At 35.5% G+C, this 25,250-nt stretch overlaps 3 protein-coding genes and 1 pseudogene across 7 annotated transcripts in view; 3 read left to right on the top strand and 1 right to left on the bottom strand.

The window, feature by feature from the left end:
* Positions 1-1,213: 1,213 nt before the first annotated feature.
* Positions 1,214-6,047, top strand: LOC107758118 (E3 SUMO-protein ligase CBX4-like). The gene is made up of 5 exons (XM_016575779.1): positions 1,214-1,526; positions 1,621-1,664; positions 1,978-2,043; positions 3,316-3,382; positions 3,792-6,047. The coding sequence occupies exons 1-5, from the start codon at positions 1,458-1,460 to the stop codon at positions 5,046-5,048; spliced, it is 1,503 nt and encodes a 500-aa protein (XP_016431265.1). The 5' UTR covers positions 1,214-1,457; the 3' UTR covers positions 5,049-6,047.
* Positions 6,048-8,968: 2,921 nt separating this feature from the next.
* On the top strand, positions 8,969-11,265 carry LOC107758117 (chromobox protein homolog 8-like). Of its 2 annotated transcripts, XM_016575778.1 has the most exons (6): positions 8,969-9,124; positions 9,281-9,324; positions 9,733-9,798; positions 9,896-9,962; positions 10,148-10,944; positions 11,143-11,265. In XM_016575778.1, exons 1-5 carry the CDS (start codon positions 8,990-8,992, stop codon positions 10,922-10,924), a joined length of 1,089 nt encoding a protein of 362 aa, XP_016431264.1. In that variant the 5' UTR covers positions 8,969-8,989; the 3' UTR covers positions 10,925-10,944; positions 11,143-11,265. The 2 variants fall into 2 exon arrangements, with proteins under 2 accessions (XP_016431264.1, XP_016431263.1); XM_016575777.1 differs by having other exon boundaries at positions 10,148-11,265.
* Positions 11,266-14,174: 2,909 nt separating this feature from the next.
* Positions 14,175-16,341, bottom strand: LOC107758103 (aquaporin-8-like; annotated as a pseudogene).
* A 1,873-nt stretch (positions 16,342-18,214) lies between these two features.
* The window catches only part of LOC107758115 (rho GTPase-activating protein 17-like), a 46,296-nt gene continuing 39,260 nt past the window's right edge, over positions 18,215-25,250 (top strand). For 2 of the 4 annotated variants that reach the window (XM_016575775.1, XM_016575774.1), the window contains exons 1-2: positions 18,215-18,588; positions 22,827-22,866. In XM_016575775.1, the coding sequence (XP_016431261.1) occupies positions 18,536-18,588; positions 22,827-22,866 (93 nt within the window). In that variant the 5' untranslated portion in view covers positions 18,215-18,535. The remainder of the gene's footprint in view (positions 18,589-22,826; positions 22,867-25,250) is intronic. The other 2 variants (XM_016575773.1, XM_016575776.1) reach the window with 2 other exon arrangements.

Genomic DNA, 25,250 nt, shown 5'->3' with positions numbered 1-25,250 from the left:
AAACTTCAACTACATGTCATCGATATTCATATGACAGCAGGTGTAGACCTACCAATCTCCGTCGTTAATATATTCAACCATTTTCTACTGTCTGTTTCTACTGCAGCAGGGTGTGTTCCTCTGAGGAGAAATGCAGCGCGACGATCAATTTCTCTTCACCAAAACACACTTTTCGTCCATATAATGTGTGACATATTGTGTTTTTGTGTGAACATTTCAGTGTGCATGTAATGAATGCAATGAAACCGCAAGAACCAGATATATTTGCGCTTTATTTTTCATGGCCATATATGGAGATTAGATTGGCTGTTGAAGCGTCAACCTCATTTTAACCCTTTAGCTGCTGAATTTTATTCGCTGGTAATAATCATAAAGATAACGGTGTGATATTTGATGTACTGCACATACTGCGTTTTAGGGAATGCGATTTAAAACTCACAGCTGTGCGAAAGTTTGCCTCATCTTTCTGCTTCACATACAGTTTTAGGCTATAAAACTGAATACATTTAGGTGTTAATGCACGCTGTGCTGGCGGTAAACGATTGGTTAATTTACCTTCTGTCGTTAAACTGAGGAGCCTTTAATAGAACAACTCTATTACATGACAGATTTAGAGATGTACACAGGTGTTATGTCTCTCTACGTGGTTCCTGCCAGCGATGTTAAAGCTTTAAGCTATTAATGTACGCTATGCTGGCGGTAATCGAGTGGTTAATTTACCTGGCGTTAAAGGTGCCTTTAATAGAACAACTCGTTTATATGACATGTTTAGAGCTGTAAATATAGGGGTTTAGTCTCTATATGGTTTCCTGTGAGCGTTTTGCGTGGGGGGAAAAAAAGAGTATTTAGAAGTCCCTTTTTTTTTTGAAAATAGAATAGAATTGCTTTAAGTAGGCTATAGTGCATTGCAGATGCAGAGATAATCACAACCTGTTTCTAACACATAATAGATCATAAAAACAACTTTTTGGGTATAAAATGCATTACAACTAGATAGATAGATAGATAGATAGATAGATAGATATGGTATGCTATAACATGTTAAGTGAGATTTTATGCCATAGCAAGCTGTATTCATGCACATTTATTTCCAACTTGTTCTTAATTACCGCAAGCAGACACCGTGTACACACACACACACACACACACACACACACAAACTACAGCTTTATATTCTGCATTTGGCAGTTCTCAGCCTCCCCCTCCTCGCGCGCCGACGTCACGCGCCTGCCTTGGCTCACTATTGCATGAACTATTTTCTGTAGTAGCAGCACCAGTGAGCTTTTCCAGTGCCCGCCGCTTAACGTGGAGACAAATACGAGGGAGAGAGGGAAAGAGGGGGGGTGAGGGACAAATTAATATCGGGCCACAGCGGTGGCACAACGCGAGACAGTACAGCGTTGCAGCGAAGAAGATCTTATTGAGCTCGTTCTCTTCAAACGGGCGGCGGAGACGGCATGGATCTACCTGCCGTCGGGGAGCACGTCTTCGCGGTGGAGGGCATCGAAAAGAAGCGCCTACGGAAGGTAAAACTGGTCAAACTAGAACTAACGTTACCGTAAATGGTACGGAGGATGTATTTGTTGTTTCTGTACCCAATGCATTTTCGTCGTTTTTCAGGGAAGAATCGAGTATCTGGTGAAGTGGCGAGGATGGTCAGCCAAGTAAGTTTAATTGGTTTATATGCCTTATTTTTAGACGTATTAACCGTAAATGCGGAGCGATGTCCGGTATCCTACATCGGTCGCGCTGGGCTTGTTTTTTACGGATTCTAGCACAAATTTTACGCGAGTGAATTTGTATTTGTACTGTATGTAATGAAATATGCTCATATATTTATTTGTTTACATTATCTGTAGGCTATAAATGTGTTTTGATTGCGCGGTAATCTGTAAAAATTCTATATTTTATCGCAACACACGTTGGCATTTACCATATGGGTTATTACATTTTTATATTCTCTCGTCAATATTACAGATATAACACATGGGAACCCGAGGAAAACATTCTTGACCCGCGCCTTCTTGTGGCTTTCCAAAACAGGTGAGATGGAGGACAAATAACTGAACTTGTGGTAATGACCAAATATGGTCACGGGAGGCGGGGCCAAGTCCTGCACAGTGTATCTGAAGATTAATGGCAGCCCCACGGGTCAGATCTGACTGCCACAAAGACTCTCTTGATGCTTGCCTTTTATTCAGTTTTGGAAACACCCCATTGTTATTACCCAGTGCTAGTCCTACAAAATGAATGTGCCATTGTATATTGACCAAAACAAGATTTAATTTTCTTCCTATCATTTCTAGGGCAGGGCAAGGGGCCATAACTCTCTAGGGGCCCCATTACAGTTCCAAAGGGGCTGTTAGATGACTAAAATAATATATATATATAATATATATAACTAATTGCAAATATAAATTTTAATACACTGCCATTCCTCAATTCAGAAGAAAAAAAAAACTTAATATTGTCTTAAGTCAAAAAGTTTGAGAACCACTGTTTTGGGCAGCACTGAAAATAACCATGCTCTGGAACAGCTTAGATCAAATAATTTCATACATTCATAGATGAAAATTACATCAGTAGCAGTGCTCTCACAACTGGACATACCCCTCTACACTCAAGTCTATGATCTAATCTGCTTTGTCAATGGTCTTGTGATGTTCACACACCCCTCTCTGAGCCCACTGTTCTGTTCTGAAGATAAAAGTTGAATGAGTATCAAAGCATTCCAGAATCTCTAGAAAAAAATTAAGTTTAGATTATAGCAGTTTTCGCAAGATGTTTCCTGAGTTGCGCTCACTGGTTTAGCTGCACTAGAAGTTTGAGAGTGTCATGTTACCCATTGTGCTCTTGTTTTGTGTTGTAACCTGGTGATCAAAGGGATCCACTGTGGCTTGTGATCTGAATGTTGCACTAATGTTGATAAGTGCACTCTTAAAAATAACGGTTCCAAAATGCCATAGAAGAACCATTCTGGGTTCCCAAAGAACCTTTTGTTGAAAATTCTTAAATAACCATTTTTCTTAATGTAAAAAACATTTGAATAAACTAAAGAACCTTTTTCCACTATAAAGAAGCTTTTGTGCAATGTAAAAGTTATGTGGATGTTAAAGGTTCTTCATGGAACAGTGCATGCTAATAAAGAACCTTTAATTCTAAGAGCGTATGAGAATATTGGCTCTGCTACACATGAATGGATTAATGAGCATTTTAACATTGCAGTTTTAGTTCTCAAACCCAACAGTTTTGACAATATCCAATGTGTTGTGTTGAAAATAGTGAATTTATAGATATTTTATGCATCGTTTTCAGAGAAAGGCAGGAGCAAATGATGGGATATCGCAAAAGGGGGCCTAAATCCAAACACCCCCTTGTCCAGGTATCTTGTTATTCCAATTACAGTTTTTATCTTCCATTCAGTACACAAGTTGGCTATATTTTTTGCAAAAGTATTGCTTATTTATGACCTAAGTTATTCCTGTGCACGGTCGGAATAAAACTTCCATTTCATTATGAATCAATAATTGTACGCCAATGGCTCCTTACTGTCTGCGTGCATCTTAATGTACTTGATGATGACCGTTATGGACTGCTGTAGTTAGTTTCAATGTTTTACCTATAAAAAATGCATAAGAATGGCATCTCTATGCTCAAAACATAGTAAGGCCCATACTAAAGTCCATTATAACCTTTAGAGTAAAGCTAAATGTGTTGTAAAATGATTAGCAAATGATGAACTTTAAGTTATTTTGAGAAGTCAATATATATATATTCTCTCTTTGTTCCAGCTTCCTGCATTTGCTCGTAGATCAAGCATCCTGGGTGGTCTTGAGGACACATCATTGGATGAGGAGAACCAGCCCAAAGCCGAGCCCCTCCAGATCCACCGCTCATGGCCGCAGCACTACCAGCTCAACAGCAAAAAACACCACCAGTACCAGCCCAGCTGCAAGGAGATCTCCGTCGAACAACATGTGAGCGGGAAAAAGAAGCACTTCTACCAGCTGAACAGCAAGAAACATCATCACTACCAGCCGGACCCCAAGATGTACGACACGCCACTCACGGGACCCAAAGAGGTCAAGGTTCAAGACCCTTCCAACAAAGGGTGGAACCTCCCTCCAGCCTTGCAACAGAAGTGGATTCGGAACAAAGACACCGGCTGCCTGAGTAAAGTGAAAGATCTGTCCATCGAGCTCAAGAGCCTGCCGGATAATGCTAACAAAGCAGAGCGGGCACTCAAGACAAGCGCCAAAGAGTTTGCACTTCCTAACGGCATCGGCAGCAAGATGAAAATAATCAAGAACAAAAACAAAAACGGACGAATTGTCATTGTAATGAGCAAATACATGGACAAAGGTGTGCATTCATCTAAAGTAAAAAACAAGGATGTTTCCCAAGTGGAAGCGCAGCACAATGAGGAATCTACACTGAATAATACGGACAATCCGTCTGATGGTGAAACTTCAGCAGGCCGCGAGAATGGCTCTGCTGAGAACACCAGCACATTTTCTTCGTCTAGTGAGTGCATTCACAAGAACTCCATCAAAAAGGCTGAACTTCCAAAAGATACGCCTACAGAGACTGAACAAATAGTGATAGATTTATGCGACCAACCAAACTCGGAGAAAGCTGCCCCAGCCCACACGGACACCGGACTCAATCACCGTAAGAGGAACCTCTCAGAACCCAATGAGGATGTGAGAACCTGTAAGCAGTTCTTCAGCTCCAGGAGCATCAGTGCACCAAACACAGTGCTTTCTTCTCCTCAGAGAGAACCTATAAACCTGCATTACAGAGGCAGTCTCGCCGACAGAGCCTACAGTTATGACTTTAGCGACACCATTCCTGAAGAGCCTATTGATTTAAGCTGTGGTCCAACCAAAACTCTTAAGCAGTTTCCCACAGCGGAGAAGGTTTCAGGAAGCTCAGCGCCAGTGGAGAAAACAAACAGCCATGTTAAGCCATTTGTGGGTAACGTTATCATCACCGATATCACTACGAACTGCTTAACCGTGACCTTTAAGGAATACGTTCAAGGATAAAGACTACAATACATACATACTGTCATTTGTTCATTTGAACCAGCTCAAAGTTGACTGCACTGATCATAACCAATCCTGATAACATATGGAGACGTTTAAGCAAACAAACTCTATATATGGTTTGTTTATTTGTTTAGATGCCTGCTGAATGTTTTCTAATGCATACAATTGAGATGGTTGACGTTTTGCTGCTGTGGAAATTGAATTTAAAACCCCATAATTGTATAGCGTGTAATATAGTTTATAAAGCTTTTGAATTTTAATGCTACCTGAGGAAACACAGCGGCCTATTGGAGAAAGCACACTGGTTGAATTGAAGAACTCATTGAAGATGAAGTTTAAGTTTAATGCACTTATACTCACACCTTTCACTGTTCATCTACATCATGGACCACATGTTGAATTTTTCTTCCAATTTTGGGGATTTCAGAATTTTAGATGTACATATAATTGAGATCTATAAATTTGGAGTCGCTTGGAAAGGTGTCGTCATACATGTATATGAATATACCTTTAAAAAGTTTTTTTTTAATTTCAAGATTTTGTTTTGCTGAATTATTTTACTTGACTGGATTTCCAGATGCTGTTGGCCTGTGAGGTCTTCCTGTGCAATGCTAGATGAACAACTGGATTGTTTGGTGTTCCCTCTCTGTAAGAAGTTAATTTGCACTTTATCATCTCCTGGATCTCTTGTTAATAAATTCAGTTTAAAATAACTCAATAAAGGCTGTTTAATCTTGCAGAATAATTCTGTAACAGCAGTATGACTGTGGTCAGAGATCATCAGAACATGCAAACTGTTATATATATGCCCAGAAAGTAAATGTAAGATTGATGCTTACAGTGTAATGCTATAAATTGGAATCAATTTACAGTCAATGCAATGTACTATAGGTACGCAATGAGATGTACAGTATGTAATGTACAAATTACACAATAATGCCATTAAGGTTAAGGCCATTTATATGCATTATGTTTTATGCATAGTAAACTTTGAATTGTCAGTTTGAAAATGCTTCTCAAATAAATATTAAACTTGAATAATAAACATGAATGTTTTGTTTTATAATGTGTCATTCATTTTTTTTCCATTTTGCCTGATTAACTGCATCCAGAGACTTCAGCAGAAAAATATTTTACCAGTTTATAGTTTGCTTATATAGTAGAGGCTCTTATAAATTAGTGAAATTTAGCAATGCTGCCTCCTATAGGTGCAGTACCATGTTCATAAAACGCTTCGATGTCTGTGCTTTATATTGACCAGAAAGCCCCCCCTCATCATGCTGCCTCCCTGATCAGGCTCCTATATAAAATAAATGGAAACGTAATGTTTTACTATAGAGTAGTTGCATTAAAAGATGAGTGATCTAAAACACATAGGTCATCTTTCTGGGTCCCAGCTTAATCTGCATCTATGTCAAGACGATCTTGAATTTAACATACTTTCTTATTATTTAAATGTGATATTAGGTAAAGTGGTAACCATGGATCCCATTCTGAGATGTGTTGTTATTATAATTCTTGCCCAAATTATGTTCCAATAAGATATAACAATGCATTAGATACATGAGAGAGGAGGTTCATTGCTTTATATTATATTATATTATATTATATATAATATAATGTATATTATATTAATAATTTTCCTCCTAACCTCCCTCTTTATTTAATTGATATTAGGTAAAGTGGTAACCATGGATCCCATTCTGAGATGTGTTGTTATTATAATTCTTGCCCAAATTATGTTCCAATAAGATATAACAATGCATTAGATACGTGAGAGAGGAGGTTCTTTGTTTTATATTATATTATATTATATTATATTATATTACATTAGATTACATTAGATTACATTAGATTAGAGGCTATTTGTGACCTGTTTCCATATAAACATGATATGTGGAAAAATAAAATCTGCTCAAGGTAACTATAATAAAATCACTTGAATAAAGAAATGAAAATAATTTTCCTCCTAACCTCTCTCTTTATTTAATTTAATAGAATATAAAAATACCCATAAAATAGGCTACTATTGTATGCTAACTAGATGAAAAAAATCGGGACTAATAACTAACTAATAACCTAGGCTATATTATTTAAGATCTGTAATTAACCACAACGCAAGTAGGCATACTTAACGTTCAGTTGTTCCGTTTTGTTGTTTAGGCTATTTGTCGTGTTTATACGATGGAATTTTGTTTTGACTTCAGTTCGACTGTTTTATGAATCTGAATATTTCTATCACTGTTGAAAATAATGTTGGATTATTTGGATAGTACAGAAGGCAAAAATTTTATTTATCATTTATTTTTCGCTTTTTTTTTTTGCCTGAATTTCGGAGATTTCTTGTCACTCTTGTCATTATAACAAATAATAGAATTTTTTTTTCGATAGAAAACGAGCTTGAGAATTAGTTTTTTTTCTTGGTAGCCTAGTAATAATGGTGAAAATGTATGTTGTGACTGTCGTAATAATAATAATAATAATGGGCTAATAATAATAATTATTATAATAATAGTAATAATAATAATAGTAATAATAATATATGTGAAAAGGATTTTTTTCCGATTAGCCTAATTTAAATCCATCGAATCGGAACAAATAAACCAATAAACCAAAACATGGCGGAAACTGAAAGCGAGATATAATTTCCTTAGTTTGTTCTTATCCGTTGCATCGAATGATTCGGACAAAAATCGAATTAATCTTTCAAATCAAATAAAAGATTAGTTGCTGTGTATCAGATCGCAGATCATATCCATTTTAAAGTCGAGGACAATCTAGTATTAAAATTCCACATGTATTTTCATATAGCCTATATTTTTATACAGAAAAAAAAACATATTGATATTTTTTTTAATATGACTTGACAGTCATATTTTTAAACGACTTAGCCTAAAAAGAAAAAACTACACAAGAAAATGTGTTTTTTGTCCGAACTAGGCTACTCGGGTTTTTGTTTTAAAATAATTCTCATTATTTGTATTTTTTGAGAAAGAAAGAAAGAAAGAAAGAAAGAAAGAAAGAAAGAAAAACGATATATAGGCTAGGCTATATATTATAGGCTATAGGCCCAAGCTAATTTCGGATATGGCTACTGATTTTTAAATAATCTTTAAAATCTTAAAATCGTTTAAGAAAGCTGTAAGTGTCTTTTGGTTTAGGCTATTGCAAAATGACCAGGCAGTAACCCGAATATATCGACACTTGACCTAGCCTAACTAGTTTCTTGCCTAAACAGGGAGATTTCGGAGCGGGCGGGTGAAATATCGATACGCGTAGCCTATAGGCCTGTAACTGTGGATTTATTAGTCTATGTATAATGTGGATTTATAAAAGTGGATTTATGACCAGCCCTACAATTGTTATGTATTTATGTATTTTATTCTGTTTTTTTTTTTTTCGTTATTTGTATTTAATGTAAAAGGTTTTTTTTATTTTTATTTTTTCACTTTAATTTGACAGGGATGACATGACTTGAAGGGGAATATGGAGGCACATATTTGCGTTTCGTGCTGGTCTCCACTGCGTTTAAAATGAAGAATGCGCTTGGGCGTCTGGATTTCAGTCCTATTAAATATAAACAAGCAAACAAACAAATAACAAGCAACAAAACAAATATTTAACACAGAATATCTAGCCTACTCGCAACGCATCGCCAGCAAAAGAAACATGCCGTATCTAGACGCACTGAAGAGTGCCGTTAAAATTTCCGTAAATATGCGACTAATAGGGGACTTATCAAAAAGTCCTGACCGCAGTTACTCACTAGTATACGAAATAAACATATTTGTTTCCAAAACAGCGGTCATAAATGACATTCTGGTTTGGCGCCGTTTGACTCCTCCTCCTCGAGCGCAGCTCCACTCACACGCCACCGCCGTCCTGCGGTGCCATGGCAACAGTTTAGAACGTGATGACGTCTCTTCGGATAGAGTATTATGGGCTATCCAGCATTATTGAGGCAGAGAGCTGAGGGAAAAAATAGCTGCGAGATTGAAGTAAACATGGAGCTCTCAGCCGTCGGGGAGCGCGTCTTCGCCGCCGAATCCATCATTAAACGGCGCATAAGGAGAGTAAGTGCTTACCCAGCCTGCTCGTCGGGGCTTCGGCGCTGTTACAGAGGCGTCTGGTTATTTGTTTATGCTCGCTCAAATGACATTTTATACGCGATAGGTTAGCCTAGCAGCGTTAGCTTGCTAATTTGAGTCTCACTGTGCTTTTACCCGCAGGGACGGATGGAGTATCTGGTCAAATGGAAAGGCTGGTCTCAAAAGTGAGTGGTAATGACACGTTAACGGCAGTTGTTGCAACGGAAGGAGCGGTGTGGGGCTCCCCGAGCTCGCTGAGTGTTAGCACGGCTGAAGCGGGGACTGTGTAACGGGGCTCATGTGAACGTTAGCTGACAAGGCCAGTGACGGGAGACAGTCAAGATAAAACGTTCAAACAGCATTATCAGCTGATTAATACGGTTTATACTGGGAAAAAAAGAGACACTAATACACAGAATATGTATCCGTTTATACATGTGTCAATAGATATTATACATGCGCATACAACATCTCTTCAAATAAGTTATAAAAATGCACGCATTAGTAATAAATGTGTACAAAGAAAACTGTACTTTGAAATGATGTTGGGCGTTAGGATTTGCGAATAATTGAACATGCAATTATTGGTGCAGATACAGCACCTGGGAACCAGAGGAGAATATTCTGGATGAGCGTCTTTTCGCTGCATTTGAAGAAAGGTAAACGTTTCTTCGTTATTTCTGTAATTCCGGTAGAGAAATTAAATATTTTGGAAGTTTAAAAATAGCTTTTCTTCATCTTATTTTTTTATTGCAGAGAGCGTGAGAGGGAGATGTATGGGCCAAAAAAGAGGGGACCTAAACCAGAAACATTTTTAATGAAGGTGAAAAAAATATTTCTATACATACTTGCATGTTTAATTTTTCTTTGCTATGTGTTTTTTCTTGGCTTTCTTTTTAATGCATTTATTATTATTATTATTATTTAATTCTGTTGCACTTTAATGCATTGGAACCATGGTATCATGTGCTTAAATTGATTAATTATATTTGACTTTTTTTTTCATAGGCAAAAGCTAAAGCAAAAGGCAAAAACTATGAGTTCAGACGGGAAATGTCTCGAGACTTACACGTGTCATTCCCAGTAGCCGAACCGGTTGTGACGCCCAGAGCACGTGAGGGACTGCGGACAGTCGTGCCAACGATTTTCCCACCGAGCACCATCAACAGAGGCGAAAGTGTTCGTGTGCGTCCACCGGACCTTGAGAGAGACCCACTGACTCATGGGACACCGGTACAACGGCCGCTGGATTTTGCCAGCTCACCAAAAAAGCGAGGACCAAAGCCAAAGTTGCGTCCAGGAGGTTCATCCGCTGAAGGTGTTAAAAGAAAGGCAGATGAACCGTTATCTTATCGACCTTCCAAAACCGAGAGATCAGGAGAGACCTCGAGCTGTGATGTCATTCATTTAACCCAAAAGATTCAAGCAGAATCCAGCCACGTTCAGAAGCAAATGGGAAGCAGGTCAAGTGACGTCAAGTTCACACATGGTGGCACCATCTTAAAATCTGGGCTTGGTGTTTTGGGACATCGACGGAAGGACAGCTCAAGTGGTGCCATAAACCAATCCAAGATGAAACATCCTCCCAAAAACCATCTATTTCGATCCACCGATCAAGCCAGAGAGCAACTGTCTCTGAGTTTTGTAGATGAAACCGATCAGTCCTGGTTGCCTTGTTTGAAGAATATGGAGAAAATTATTGTTACTGACGTAACAAGTAACTCTTTGACTGTAACCATAAAAGAGAGTTCAACAGACAAAGGTTTCTTCAAAGAAAACAGATGATCATGTGATTTTTAGTTTATGTATGTATGTATGTGTGTGTGTCTATGAAATATTGTAATCAAATTAGAAACAACCTACATTTCTATATCATTTCTAGTCTAAATGTAAAGTCTTGCTATTATGTACATAATGCAAAAATATATATAAATCGTTTATGTTTAGCTTTCATTTCCATTCACATTTTCTATGAAAATTAAGTTTATTTTTCTATTTCCCAGATTTTGTGTAACGTACACCCGTTGGTTCCTTCTTTTGGTTGCCTTCAGCTTTATTATGAATGTAGGTATAGATGCTGTGAACCCATTATTAACGTTTCAACTTAATGCACCTTTTAAGGGACATATTGTTTTATTGATTGTATTGTCATATTGTTTAATGTCCCTCTTTTATGAACTTATGGTATTTTTCTGGTTAGATTTTGTATATATTTGAAGGTCCAAACAGTAGTCTGTATTAAAGCACACCCTTTAAAAAGAGTGAAGGGAAATAAGCTACATATGTAATTAAACCCGTTTTAGGCTCATTTTAGGCCTAAATATATAAGGCACAAACAAGCATTTAGGGTTTAGATTTGTATTTCGTTATTTTTCGTTTTTCTGTTGAACATAATTGTGGATTTAAACATTGCAATATGAAGCTGCTTTACGATCCTTTTCCACCTTCAAAAACGTATTTGTAATAAAACGTTTTATTAAATTTAAATGATGCCAACCTGTTTAATTAACGGTTTAGTGTAAACAAGAGTTCAGTATTTTTGCAGAGAGAACAATGTGTATCACATCGAAAATAAAAGTGTAATTTAGCTATGTCTGGAGAATTTATTCAAAACCTATTGATCACGCATATTAAAAACGCGCCATTTTATCATTTGTAAAATCATTTAACGCATTTTTTAAAACCCGAAAGCCCTTTAAATCGGGTTTTTATTACAGACAGTGCTTGTAAACAAAGACTTAAATAAATGGTAAACCGATACATGATATTTTAAACCGCATGTCGGCATATTTTGAAAAGATTTGATAATCACCTGAAAGACTTTTACGCTGTTGTAATTACATTCAAAAATTTAAAAAAGTGTTCAAGTTGTTCAATGGAGGGAAACAAGCTGGCCAAATACAATCATTCGTCGTAGCTCAGATATTCACTCCGTTTTAAACATTTCTATTATAAAGATAGGCTACACATAAAATGATATAATATTATTACATACAATTATTCAATTTTATACATTTTATTATTAAGAATAATAAGCCACCGCGCTGCCATAAGTGTAGCGAACAAGAATTTGTAATTTCTGTATTTCTGTTTTTAAGGATCTCTAAAGAAAGAAATTATTTCATACTGGCGCTTAATGTCTGTCAACAAAACCCACAATCAGACATTCTCAATATTTTTCACTAATTACAAAAACAACAAAGGCTAAAATTGGTGTCACGTGGGGCGTGATTTCAAATCGAAATGTAAAGTTCTGTAATAAGCGCTTGTTGAGGAAGTTCAGTCCACCAAATGCCACAAGATGTCGCCATGAACTTGATACAACAGATCCGTATTCCTTTTAATAATCCCTTTAATTCCATCTATCACTGATAAACTGTGATTTTTGCTTCAAATTAAATATTGAGACTGCTCAATGTGTCAACTGTCCCCGTGTTTGTACTGTATGTTTTCATTGGTTTCATTTTGGACTATCTGTGTTTTATGTTGTATAATTCAAATGTAAAAATAAACATCTGAAACATTAAGAATTCAACACTTACTGAAATAAATGTGAAATTTCTTCCAATGTTTTGAAATTTTAAATGAACTTTTGTATTTTCTTTTAAAGAAAAGCGCTAGCTATATTTGTTTCACCGCAATGAATATCGTTTAGCTTAGCGCATTACGCTCACACGGTTTGATTTTTAGTCCCGACAGTTTAAATGTCCAAATATTTGACACCTATATTATTGAGAATTCGCTATTTAAAAAGTTAACATATATTCCCATAATCATAATTTCGGAAGTGTATCAAATTAAAATAATATGTTGGTTTTACTAAAAAAGTTTCTTGCACTTTGCGACCAATAATTGCGCAATGTGCGCCCAGAAAATAGATAGATAGATATAATTCAACATTATTGGTCTATTGTTTAATTCCTTCAAGTTTATATCAAGCTTAACCCCTTTATAAGATATAACTTTATAGCCCTAAATACGGTATATATATATATATATATATATATAATGAATTTGACATTGTTTATTTTTAATGTGCATGAGCTAATGATTTCTTATACATTATTTAAATTTTTTTAGAGTACTTTAATTTGTTTTAAAGTGTTGCCAATAGTCCCCATGTCCACCTCTTTTACTCAGCTGATGACTAACCTCTATAACTAACTAGTGAGTGACAGATATGACAGGGTCATCACCTTTGACATGGTGCTTTTAAAGCTAAAATGTGTTCATGTATAACCTGTGTTAAATCCATCCATGTTAACAAACACATTAAGTTTTTATTAGAAATATATGGGCTTGTTTTTACATATGTAGTAACCTTTTTGAGCTTGCCAAATATGTGGGAAAAGAGTCATTTCACTTGTATTGAAGAGTTTATTCTATTTATTAATTACAATAACATTAGGCATAAACAATGTGCATGAATGAACATAAAATAATAGAAAACTATGAATGTATAAATTAAAGTGTGAATATGATTTATTATTTATTATTAGGTTTATTATTATATAGGTTATAATAGATTAGAATTAACACTGCTTTAGCCTACATTTTCAATTTTAAAATATAAAATTCAAATGATCAGCTGAACATCCTTTCCCTGTATTTCGGTTGTGGGAAGAAGGGATGCAGCAAAAACCCGGAAGCTAACAATAAATTAAAATGTCTACCTATTAGATAGTGTTTTATTAACGTCTACACCTACGCCAACCCTAAACCTAAACCTTACAATAATGCAAAAACAGTAATTATTGTTGTACAGTATGAGAAAAATTACACTATATTGATGTGCGCACGCCCAGTAGTTTTTGCTGCATCCCTTCTAGCCTGAACCCTTTCCAGCTTCACATAGCAGGATTTATAAATTACTATCTTAAACTTCTTATTTAAGTGATATAGCTGGCAATGAAATATAAATGATGGGCAAATCGTTTAATATAGTTTAGAACAAGTTCAATTCTTGTGCACTTAAAAGAAGACGGAGAATCGAGAAAATAAAGACTGAAAATCCGTTTGGAAGATGTACTGAATGTTACTTCATCAGTAGACGGGTGTTGTTGTCTCCAAGCAAAATTCTGCAAGGAAAAAATGGCTTAATTAACAGTCAAATTGAGCAATATAATAAACGGCTGATTAATGATGATTTCAGTGCTTCCAATGGAACTCACAATGCTTGACTCTATAGTCTCACCTGACTAATGCAGCAGCGATAAGGTCACCAGTAATGGGTCCCACCCAGGAAAACCCAGTGGTGAGTCCAGTAGTTGGTCAGCACTGCAGGACCCAGCGCTCTTGCAGGATTCAAGCATGTACCAGACACATCACCGCTGAAACCCACAGAAGATATTCATCTCCAGACCGCACACAGGGAATTATGTGTAACATAATCGATGAACTCACCCCACTAGTATATTAATAATGACTGTGCAGCCCACCAAAAATGGAACCAAAGGACTTTTGCTCTTGGCGTTAACTGCACCTAGTAAGACCACCATGGTAACTAGACACGTCATGGCAATTTCTCCAAATAACGCCTTCATAATAAGGTCATCAGCCTGGAGGAGCGTAAATGCCGCACCTTGAGCTTGTGCATATTTCTCATTTAAGGTCATTCCCTGAAAGCAAGCATGAAAGACATGTCAAATCCATTGAATTGAATGTTTCAAAACCGCATGTATCTTACTCACGTTGGCCATGACTGCACCAAGTAAACCTCCAGTCAGCTGGGAGATCAGGTACGGCGCCACCATTTTCAGATCCATTCCACCACAGAGGAAGACAGCTACGGTGAATGCTGGATTGAAATGTGAACCACTGTTTCAGAAGAAAAACAAAATCATTGCATTATTCATCAATGAGATGCTTTTTATCTAAGGCAACTTCTAGGGTACGCTCAGAACTGGGACAAAACCTTTGGAGAACCCAGACTAGACCAGACCAGATCTAGCAAGCCACATCCTGGTGAAACTACAGGGGTCAGTGGATTAATACTGTATTTATAAGAAGAAAATATAAGAGGTTAACAGTCCTGACTAATCTATATATATATATATATATTAGATATATAAGATTATTTTATATTACATGAGAACTTTATTATTAATTTTATTTATTTAAATATATACATCTAAAAAATATATAATTAATATATAAAATTAAAAAAAATATAATCAAATATAATATATAATTCATAATATATCTTATAATTATATATATATATAGTTTACATAAAAACAGACGTTGTAATTTAGACATTTTTGATAATTATAGATAATTATATACATATATAATTATATTATGTAGTTTTAAAATGTATTGAATTGTATTTGTTATATAGCAATATATTTTAATATAATGTAACAACATGTAAAATATATTTTTTTTTAATATGTATTTTATTATATATTACATCATAAGGTGTGTTAATATGAAAAATATTATTTGTAATTTATTTTAATATATAAATTTGTAAATTATATAGACTATATAATAATTTTACACACACACACACACACACATATATATATATATAATATATGTGTGTGTGTGTGTGTAAATATTATTTGTAATTTCTTTTAACATATAAATTTGTAAATTATATATATAATAATTTTACACACACACACACACACACACACACAATTTTACACATATTATTAGTATTATATTGCATGGTTTGCATGAAGACGGGGTTAAAATGTTCCGTATAAAAAAATAAAGATTACAATAAAGAAATAAAGATTAGTTTTGTTTAAATGTAAATCCACTTCGTCTATACATTTTTTGCTCACAAATAAGAAAGCAATAAAAAGCAACCTTTTCCAAAGGTCACACTCGGTGTGCTATTTTTATATGTAGCCTATTAATATTTTTTGTTCTATTTTTGGCAGCCACGCACAGCATGCTCAATACATTTCTTCTCACCTGATCTCTGCCATACATGCGATCAGCACCGCCACAGCGAGTCCGTGAGCCAGCGCAGCGCAGGCTGGAGTCTGCCGGCGTCCGCCACGTTTTCAATGACAGACACACATCCGATGAACACGAAGAAAGGCAAAGCGCTCCCCAGCAGCTCAGCCACACACGGCTGAAAGAGCCGCTCGAACAGCTTCGGCTCTCTCGCATCATGCTGTCCCATCTTATCCACCAGAGCTTTCTCCATGTTGTGAAGCTCCACTTTGTCTTCAGCCATTCTTTCCCTCTGAGGCGCGAATGCATCTCCAGACTCCAGCGGCTGCGTCCTAATATGCTGGAGGACGTCTTCTCATCATGGGAGTGAATTGCTCAATGACCTTTAAGGGCAATTGATGATTGAAAAGACTAATAATAAACGTAAAATGTTGACCAGTGGTAAAGAATACATAGGCCCAAGGAAATTAAAACTGAACATGCTTGTGCACTCAGCTAATTTAGACGAGAAACTACTTCAACACCAGAAAGTTTAACCCGTGCTGGTTTTATAGAATACAAGGAAAACTACAAACACGTAGAAGTTAAACTACCTGAAACAGTCTTAATAATAGAAACGATTCTGTTCTGTTAGCTGTACAAACACAGTCCGTTATGCCGCGTGACACTTCAAACTGCTATTTGTTATCATTGTATTTTAATTCATTATAATCATAATCACACTGATTTGTAGCGTAAATGGTTTTGCCATTTGCTGCACTTTGTTATTGTTAGTTACTTAATGAAACGGAAGTCTCGCAGATTCAAAGACATTTGGTTACTTTGCTCACGCGTTGCAAAAGTCTTGTGTGATCGCATTTATATTTGTAATTAGCCTATGTAAATTAATCTTATTCTGCATCAAGAGGTAAAAACATAACATAGATCACTTTACATTGTGGCAAGACCGGAAAAAATATGAAAATCTTGTCCTATACTGAGAAGGCCAAAGCTCAATCTTGACGCTTGGAAATGGAGAATGTTTGGCCACTAGGTGGCAGCAGACAACTTTAATCAAAGTCTAATCAGTGGTAGAATTAAAACAGACCGAAATTTCAGTATGAACGCTTATCAGTGCGATTTAAATACAAAAATGTGGTTTAAATGCGCAAGGATTATTTTGACTTGCTAAATGTCAAATTGCTTACAGTTTACAGTTTATCTTCATATTTTAACTATAGTACTTTAGGCTACTTGATTATCCATATACGTAAAACATTTTCAAATGTGATACATCAGGCTTTCGAGGGACGTTTATTTGTTCATCTCTCAGTCATCGTTGTATTGAATTGCATTATATGTTTGACCCCCAAAATTATAACTAGAGCTTTGATCGTACAACTGAGCTTTTAAATATCATATTAATTATATGCATTTTTAAGCAGTCTAGTCTGTTCTACTGTTAAAATTGCATCTTAAATTTGGCCATATAAATATCAACAATTGCAATAAATTCCATATTTTTGCTCATTTTGGTCCTCTGAATTTTTTTTTAAAGTATGAGTTCCATATTCTCATACTATATATATATATATATATATATATCATAGAAGCATGTATCAAATATATACAACTAATTTTTTTAATTTGTCTAAAAGTTCAATAATCTGATTATTATTTCAAAAGTCAGGCTTTATAGGGTTAATTCAAGAGCATTTTATGCGGCAGATAATTCCCTAATTTGTGTTAGCCTATTTGTTTCATGCATAGGCATTTATTTCCATATTTGCACAAATTTTCTTCTAAATCTTTTTAATTAATCTTTTCTTTTAAATCTTTCATTAACTCAACTTTAAGATTTTAAGATTTAAGATGGGGTATTTAGTACGTATGTCTTCGACCATGTGACAAGGATATGTAAGGTCAACTGCATGTTTAAAATTTATTCGCTTTCAGCTGCTATTGTGCTTCGGACGGAAGATGGCGCTATTACAGAGAAATATAAATAGGCCTGATGTAACTTTATCACACACACAATGAATGGCTTTAAATGGAGTGAATTGTTATTTAGAAAATTTTGCAATAAAAAACGACTGTTATCATAAATCTGAGCCTAAAACATATAGCCTATCCACAAAGTGTTAGCCATCTGATTACATAAAGCAGAGTGTTAACCATCCAGTTTAATCAGAATACTTCAGTCAAGGTGTCATGTGTCACAACCCACTGCGCTCCACAATAGGGAAGTGAACTGCACTTCCTATTTCCTCAGCGTTACTGCTGTCTACTGACTAAACCAGAAATCGAGAGGATGAGAAACGAAAGGAATACGTTTGATGCAGGGTTTATAAATGAATATGAGCAGTAAATGACACAGATTGTCCGGTTCGGATCCAGTTCTGCGCGCGTAATGGGAGCGTCGCGCGTGCGGGCGGCACTTTGATAAAACAGCGACTTCTGTAGCCTATATAAGTTTTATATGTTGGTGGCTGAAGACGATTCAAGATGAAGAAACAGTTCAACCGCATGAAACAGCTCGCCAACCAGACCGTTGGCAGGTTAGTGTGTTATATACTGATTATTTTGAATGTTTCTACTGTGGTTCGTGTAAAAATGTTCACAGCAAAGTTGGGAGTGTCACTGTGTGTGCGCGCACGCAGGACTGAATTGTGATAAAACTGAAGTGATAATATATCACTTCAGTTTTATAAATTACACAAGCTATTGGGTCATGACACGTTATTTTATTAATGAGACCGCTATTGTAAAGGTATGTGTTTGATATTGCGTGTAGACGTTTAAAGAGTCTCCTACTGTATGTACATTACTGAACTGGACTGATAGAATGAGATTTGCATTAATTTGGAGTTTTGGGCCTTCTCTATTTTATATTAACATCTCTATCAGGATCATCAAACATCTATTTGACTGAAATAATAAATACAATATACGAACTGTGTAAAAATACCAAATTCATATCGGCTGATTGATACATCTGTATACCTCTGTATACTGTATACTGTATACCACAGTTCTTGTTTTTTTAGTTGAAGTGACTTGGCAGGTGACTGACATTTCATTAAGATGATGTAGCTAGTATTCAATAATGTGAACTTCTAATTTAACAATAATTAGGGATGCACCAATAATGAAAAATTGACCGATATATGGGTCCAGTGATATTTATTTTCAAGCTGTGGACAAAAAAAAAAAAATAACCTTGATTTATTTCTTTTTTTCTCTCTCTCTCAATTTCAAATAAATGTTTTGTTGTTTAAATGACATCACAACATTACAGTTTTAAATATGGATAAATAATAATTTTAAAATGAATAATGAGAAAGTATTCTCATGTAATCTAAGATCAAAAAGTAATCTAAGAATGTAATCTAAGATCAAAAAGTAGCTGGAACTACTTGCCTTCTTACTGCAAACTGGGACATCGTTAGTTTTAGTTCATCTCTGCAGATCTCAAACAACAAACTTGCTCAGAAACAGTCAGAGGAAATTTGAGTTGTCTTGACTGGTTTCCCTGCAGAGATATTTTAAGTGCCTGTCAGAGAATGGCAGTCTTAGGTTGCCTTTCTTTGCATATTTGCTCTTACGAGAGTGAAAGGGTTAAGTAAGGTCAGAATATCTTAGAAGCTTTTCACATTGAGATGCTTGTTTTTTGCCAAGAAATTGTCTTTATTTACATTCACTCGTCTTTTGCTGTGAGTTAAGCATCTCAGGCAGCTGCTAGATTCATCACTCGCTTGTCACAGTCTATCAGAGCGTCTGATGCAGAATGCAGATCTGGGGTAATCCAGAGTCGGAGGTATAATAGTCAGGGCCAGCTCTCATGGCGGCTTTCCAGGCCAGAGAGACGCCACGTTTTGATACAGTCGGTTAAGTTACGGCCCCAGTTAGTTTTGCCTCCGCTGCAAAAGGAAACACCGTCAGAGATTTTACAGTGATGAAGTACATAGGACATTGCTTGGTATTCATTTTAACTTGGGCCACTTTTAGTCATTGATTAAAAATGATAAATGTTGTAGGTGATGCTGCATACTTTAGTGAAGTTTTGAACTTGGAAAATGTAAAAATCTAGCTGGAAATGGAATTGATTTTGTATCAGATGTGGCATAAATGCACCAAAAATACACAGTTGCATCCAAAACATCGCACTCTGGTTGCAAAAACTGTGTCATTTCTTGCTAATTTTGTGTTTCTGTATGTATAAATCACACAAAAATGATGGTGCAGACAGCAGGGCTGTATACTCATCTAAACTGTCCATTTAGATCCAGGATACTTATGCTTTTTAAGCATGCTGATGAACATAGAATTTCCTTCTTTTCCTGAAACCAAAACCAGATGTTCAGTGAGCTGGTCAAAAGAAAATCGTGGCAAGAGGCACTCTGTCTACATGCTTTATTATATGTCATTGATCTTAGTAGTTGATCTAACAACAGGGAACATTCTTAGAACTTTGGCTAACGCTCTGGAAAGGTTCTTTCAGTAACATTAATAGAATGTTTAAAGTTATCTATAATGTTCTCAAAATGTTAGCACAAAAATGGGATGTATACATCGTTCATGGAATGTTTTTTTGTGCACCGTTTTAGCTGGACGCTCATCTTACTACTTTCGAATGTTCAGAGAAACGTTCCCATTGTGTCTGCAAAATAATAAAATGGAATGTTCCCTTAACGTTTTTAAAACTGGATGACATTCAGAAATAATGTTTTCATGACTTAATTAGCAAAACGTTCTTACAGTATATTTAGTTAGCTAACAGTGTTTCCTCTGAGAGCTGGAGTTGGAATTAGAGCAAGCGGGTTTGTAGATTTGTTTTTTGAGCAAAAATTTTGTCATCAGTAATAAAAAGGAGGTGACAATATCTCTTTTGTTGAATGACCAAATACCAACAAACATAATCTGGAGAGATTTGAATCTTTTCAGATAAACATACCGCTAATTAAACCCCTTGTTTTAGGGTCAAATGTTTTTACTGAACTGAAAAGGCCTGCAAAGCTCTGAAATTATGCAAGATGCGAGCTCCAGTACTGTTGATCAGATGCTATGTTTACAGTCAAGGCTACCAGTCAGATTCTGCTTGAATATGGCTAAAATATTTGTCGTAATTGAGCATTATGCCTTTATGTTAGTGCAAACTAAAAGGAAAAAAACTAAGTTTGAAATGGTCAGCGACAATTAATCATTCAATACTTGTGCATTCATATCAATAATATGTACACTCTAAAAAATGCTGGGTTGTTTCAACCCAACTTTGGGTCAAATATGGACTAACCCAACCATTGGGTTAAATTTTTACATTCAATTTTTAACCCAAAAGTTGAGTTAGTCCATATTTGACCCAAAGTTGGGTTGAAACAACCCAGCATTTTTTAGAGTGTAGCAAATAGAATTTACGTTTTTGTATGCCAATTAACTTCTGCTTCAATATGGTTTTGAGTTATGCATTTTTATATGTGATTTCAAATCTAAAGAAAGCTTGACTACATAGTTATCTTGTGCTGAATAATGCATACTCATAATTATGATGCAGTTTGTCTTGTATTCAGAATCAGATTGACTTTAGTGAGCAATCTTGTTCCTTAAAAGACATTTAGATAGATCTTTATAATAGCATGTTGTTTTCTCAAGTTTGAATGTGTGTGAAATGTTAGCTGAGGTATTTCTGGAGGTTGACACATAACCCGATATGCATTTGCTGAACACAGGATCAATGCTAATTCAGTATTGATGGAAATCTAAAAATTCCCTCCTGCCAAACGTGAGGTCATTCTCAAGCCTGTGTAACGGGATCTTTTCTCTTGTTACATGACCAATTTTGTGGCTTTTCTCAAAGTTTTCTGGACTGCATGTGGATAGAGTCTCTCTTGTTATTTCTCGTGGGTTCTCTCTTTTAGAAAAGTTGTTGTACATGGCATTTAACAACGTCTAATATCTGTCAAGAACTTTAATATTGCTCTAATCAACCAAAATAATCACCATGGTGCTTGACCTTGAGAAAGGTCCCTTTACCCTGAGGGATTGTCTGTGTGTCAGTTCATCACATGAAAGTTGTAGACATAAATAGCAGTTGCACTGGTTGTGTGGTGTTAAAAATTCTTTGCTATAAAAAAGATTCAAGGTTTTACCTTTTTTTTTTATTTTTTTTTTAACTACACTGCTGGCTCAGCAGTTTTACCACATGAAAAAAAAAACGCTCAGCCAATTTCCTCCGACAATACATACAACAATATATAAATAAATGAAAATGCTGAAACTATCACCAATGCCATAGTCATGTTCTGACTGTACAATGTCCCCATAGTATGATTTGTGATAGTTTTATGGCCTCTGGTCAAAAGGAGTCTCTGCTCATTAGTTATGAAGCTCCACCCCTTTTGCTGACAAGAGTGTGTGTAAAGCATCAACAGCCCCGCCCCCTTTACTGCAGTTGCCATAACAAACAATGTGGAATGCGGGAAGTGGATTTTTTTCTTCTTCTGACATGTGTGCCAAATCGACAGTTTGTTGACACAGTTGGAAAATAAATGATGTTTAATTTAGGAAAAGTGAAGTGCAGTGGATGCTTTGAATGGATGATGTTAATGAAGATGAAATCCAGTGAATTTTTCATGTGAAGTGAAGACTTTACACAAAGCTATGTTCTTGCATGTTTGTGTTGTTTGTTTGGCATTTTTATAGTGATACTGGCCTAACCTGCTTTCACAGTCAGCCTGAAGCACTGCACATTTAGTCTGTCCATATAACCAAACACTGTTTTTCCTTTTTTTGTCCACAGAGCAGAGAAGACAGAAGTACTGAGTGACGACCTTCTTATGGTGAATATTTTGTCTTTCCATGACTTGATCCTGACTGTCACAACTATTAATGACTGCACAAATCACCCAGCATTCCAGTTTGAAGTCACCAGTGTTATTTTAGTATTATGTGTGTACTATTAAAGTTTTTATTATATGTTGGTCACTTTTTATTATTATTTTTTTTTTCTCACTATATTTAGGTTAGTTTTTGTTTGTATTTTAATATTTAGTATTAATTTTTATATTTTTAGTTCAGTTATAATTTTTATTTATTTCCCGTTAGTATATTTAGTGCTTCAGCTTATTGCAAACTTATTGCAGTTAGTTGCCAAGTTAACATTTCTAAATTTCATATTGTTTCATATTTTCATCTAATATTTACTTCATATTAATATTTGCTTCATTTAAAGTAAATACATTTTTAAAAATAGTTTTATAGTTATAGTTAACAATAATAACCCTAAAAGTCATTAAAATTCTTATTTTATTAGCAAAATATGCTGTATATTGTTGATAATTTTAGGCAATTAAGAATGACTTATTCCACCTTTAATAATTTGAGTATTATGGTTTATTTCATGGCTCTTTGGAATACTTGATTCTGATTCGGCTGTCAGATATTTTTGCATAATGATTTTAAACTATATAATTAACCACTGTCCCTGGCAAATGATTTCTGACTAAATATGTCTAGTAATCTTGTAAATATGTAATCTTACATAGATGACTAAATATGTAAGACGTTTCATATCTCCCCACAGCCTTTTCCCCTTACATCTCATTTATGCATCAGTATGTTAATATTTACATCTATTTATTTGTTTGTTTGTTTAGTAGTTGTTCAATAAGCAGGATACTGTACAGTAAACTGGTCAAAAAAGACTATATTTAGCAGACTAGCTGACCGTAGATGATCCTTTACATATCTTCTGTATGTATTCATATTAATCACAATATTGAACATGTATGAATGAATATTAAGGCATAACAAAGCAGATGTTGTGCTCTAGTATGACTTTAGCTCTTATTTATTGTTAATCATGAGCGTCTCTTTTGCTTTCTGTTACACTCAGTGAGTATCTCCTTTACATTCATCTTCTTCGTTCCCACAATCTCTCATCTTTCACACTCCTCCCTGTTCCCTTTTTTTTTTTTTTTGCTTGTTGCAGATAACAGGAAAGCAACTGACTGTCTGAGACTAATTGATTTTAATATTTCTACCGCCACACAGCCCATGTTTTCACGAGTATGAGTGCAACTACGGCTGTTATGAACAAAGGAAAGCCTAAAATAGCTTAAAAAGCACCAAGCCCTAGCAGCTTTATTGTGGCATATGTTGATGCTGGTAATTATGCATATAAATCTAAATATGTGCAATTTACTGCATGACACCCAAAGTCTTCCAAAGCAAACATTCACTCTAAAAAGAAAAACAAATCAGCCTAATCTGTCACTGCCTCATTGTTTAAAAAGTAGCTCATGTTGAAACATGCCCGTGCAAAACGCTGCACAGCTAAAGGGAAATCATTGAAGCTCGACGGATTCTCGCCAGAGCTTTATATGCTGCTCCTTCACCTTCATTCATGCATTCCATGTCCAAGGGTCAAAGTTTAACTGCCTGATTGCTCTGCGTCTTGCGCCGCCTCGGGTTTGCAGAAGGGAAAAGAAACATGATAATCGGCCATAAACTCCCTCTTGAAATGAGTCAGAAGGTCTTGAAGGTCTGCCAGGTTAAAAGGCAGCGGTGTTGGCAGACGGCCCCTGTTAGAGCTGCCCTGCCGCTGGTTTCTCTGATTGTGGTTGGAGTTTTTGTAAACCAGCGTTGAGGAGTAACACTGCCAGCTGAACAACATTTTTCTGTAGCTGGTTTCAAAACAGGATAGCTTTCTTCTAGTAATGAGACACTTTTTCCAACCAACAAATCGTCACTAAATACTGTTATTTAAGTCAAATTGCATTGCGTAGAACTGAAGCAATAATCATATACTCTCGTAAAATAGATTTTTGTACGTGTATGGTATCGGAAAGTCCCAATCATTTTAGTATGGATGATTCATGTAAATTAAATGAACACACACAGATTAATTTCATTGCAGATCAGGGTTTCTATAAACCTAGAACAAAAAAATTTACTTGAAATAAAATAAATGGTAACTGTAGTGCTGTCAAACGATTAATCGCGATTAATCGCATCCCAAATAAAAGTTTTTGTTTACATAATATATGTGTGTGTACTGTGTATATTTATTATGTATATATAAATACACACACATACAGTATATATTTAGAAAATATTTACGTGTATTTACATGTATGTATTTATATTCATATAATTTATATTATATATAAATATTTAATATATAAACATAGCATATTTTTCTTAAATATATGCATGCATGTGT

This window comes from Sinocyclocheilus rhinocerous, unplaced genomic scaffold, assembly GCF_001515625.1.
Source record: "Sinocyclocheilus rhinocerous isolate Xijiao unplaced genomic scaffold, SAMN03320098_v1.1 scaffold234, whole genome shotgun sequence".
NCBI lineage: Eukaryota > Metazoa > Chordata > Actinopteri > Cypriniformes > Cyprinidae > Sinocyclocheilus > Sinocyclocheilus rhinocerous.
The sequence above is the reverse complement of the archived record's forward strand: the minus strand, read 5'-3'. Positions and strand labels throughout refer to the sequence as shown.

Bases quoted from the DNA above. Each gene is read 5' to 3' on its own strand.
- LOC107758118 (XM_016575779.1), top strand. From the start codon at position 1,458: ATGGATCTACCTGCCGTCGGGGAGCACGTCTTCGCGGTGGAGGGCATC. The intron at 1,527-1,620 runs GTAAAACTGGTC...GTCGTTTTTCAG, and splicing joins AAAAGAAGCGCCTACGGAAG to GGAAGAATCGAGTATCTGGT. The intron at 3,383-3,791 runs GTATCTTGTTAT...TCTTTGTTCCAG, and splicing joins CCAAACACCCCCTTGTCCAG to CTTCCTGCATTTGCTCGTAG.
- LOC107758117 (XM_016575778.1), top strand. From the start codon at position 8,990: ATGGGCTATCCAGCATTATTGAGGCAGAGAGCTGAGGGAAAAAATAGC. The intron at 9,125-9,280 runs GTAAGTGCTTAC...TTTTACCCGCAG, and splicing joins TTAAACGGCGCATAAGGAGA to GGACGGATGGAGTATCTGGT. The intron at 9,963-10,147 runs GTGAAAAAAATA...TTTTTTTCATAG, and splicing joins CAGAAACATTTTTAATGAAG to GCAAAAGCTAAAGCAAAAGG.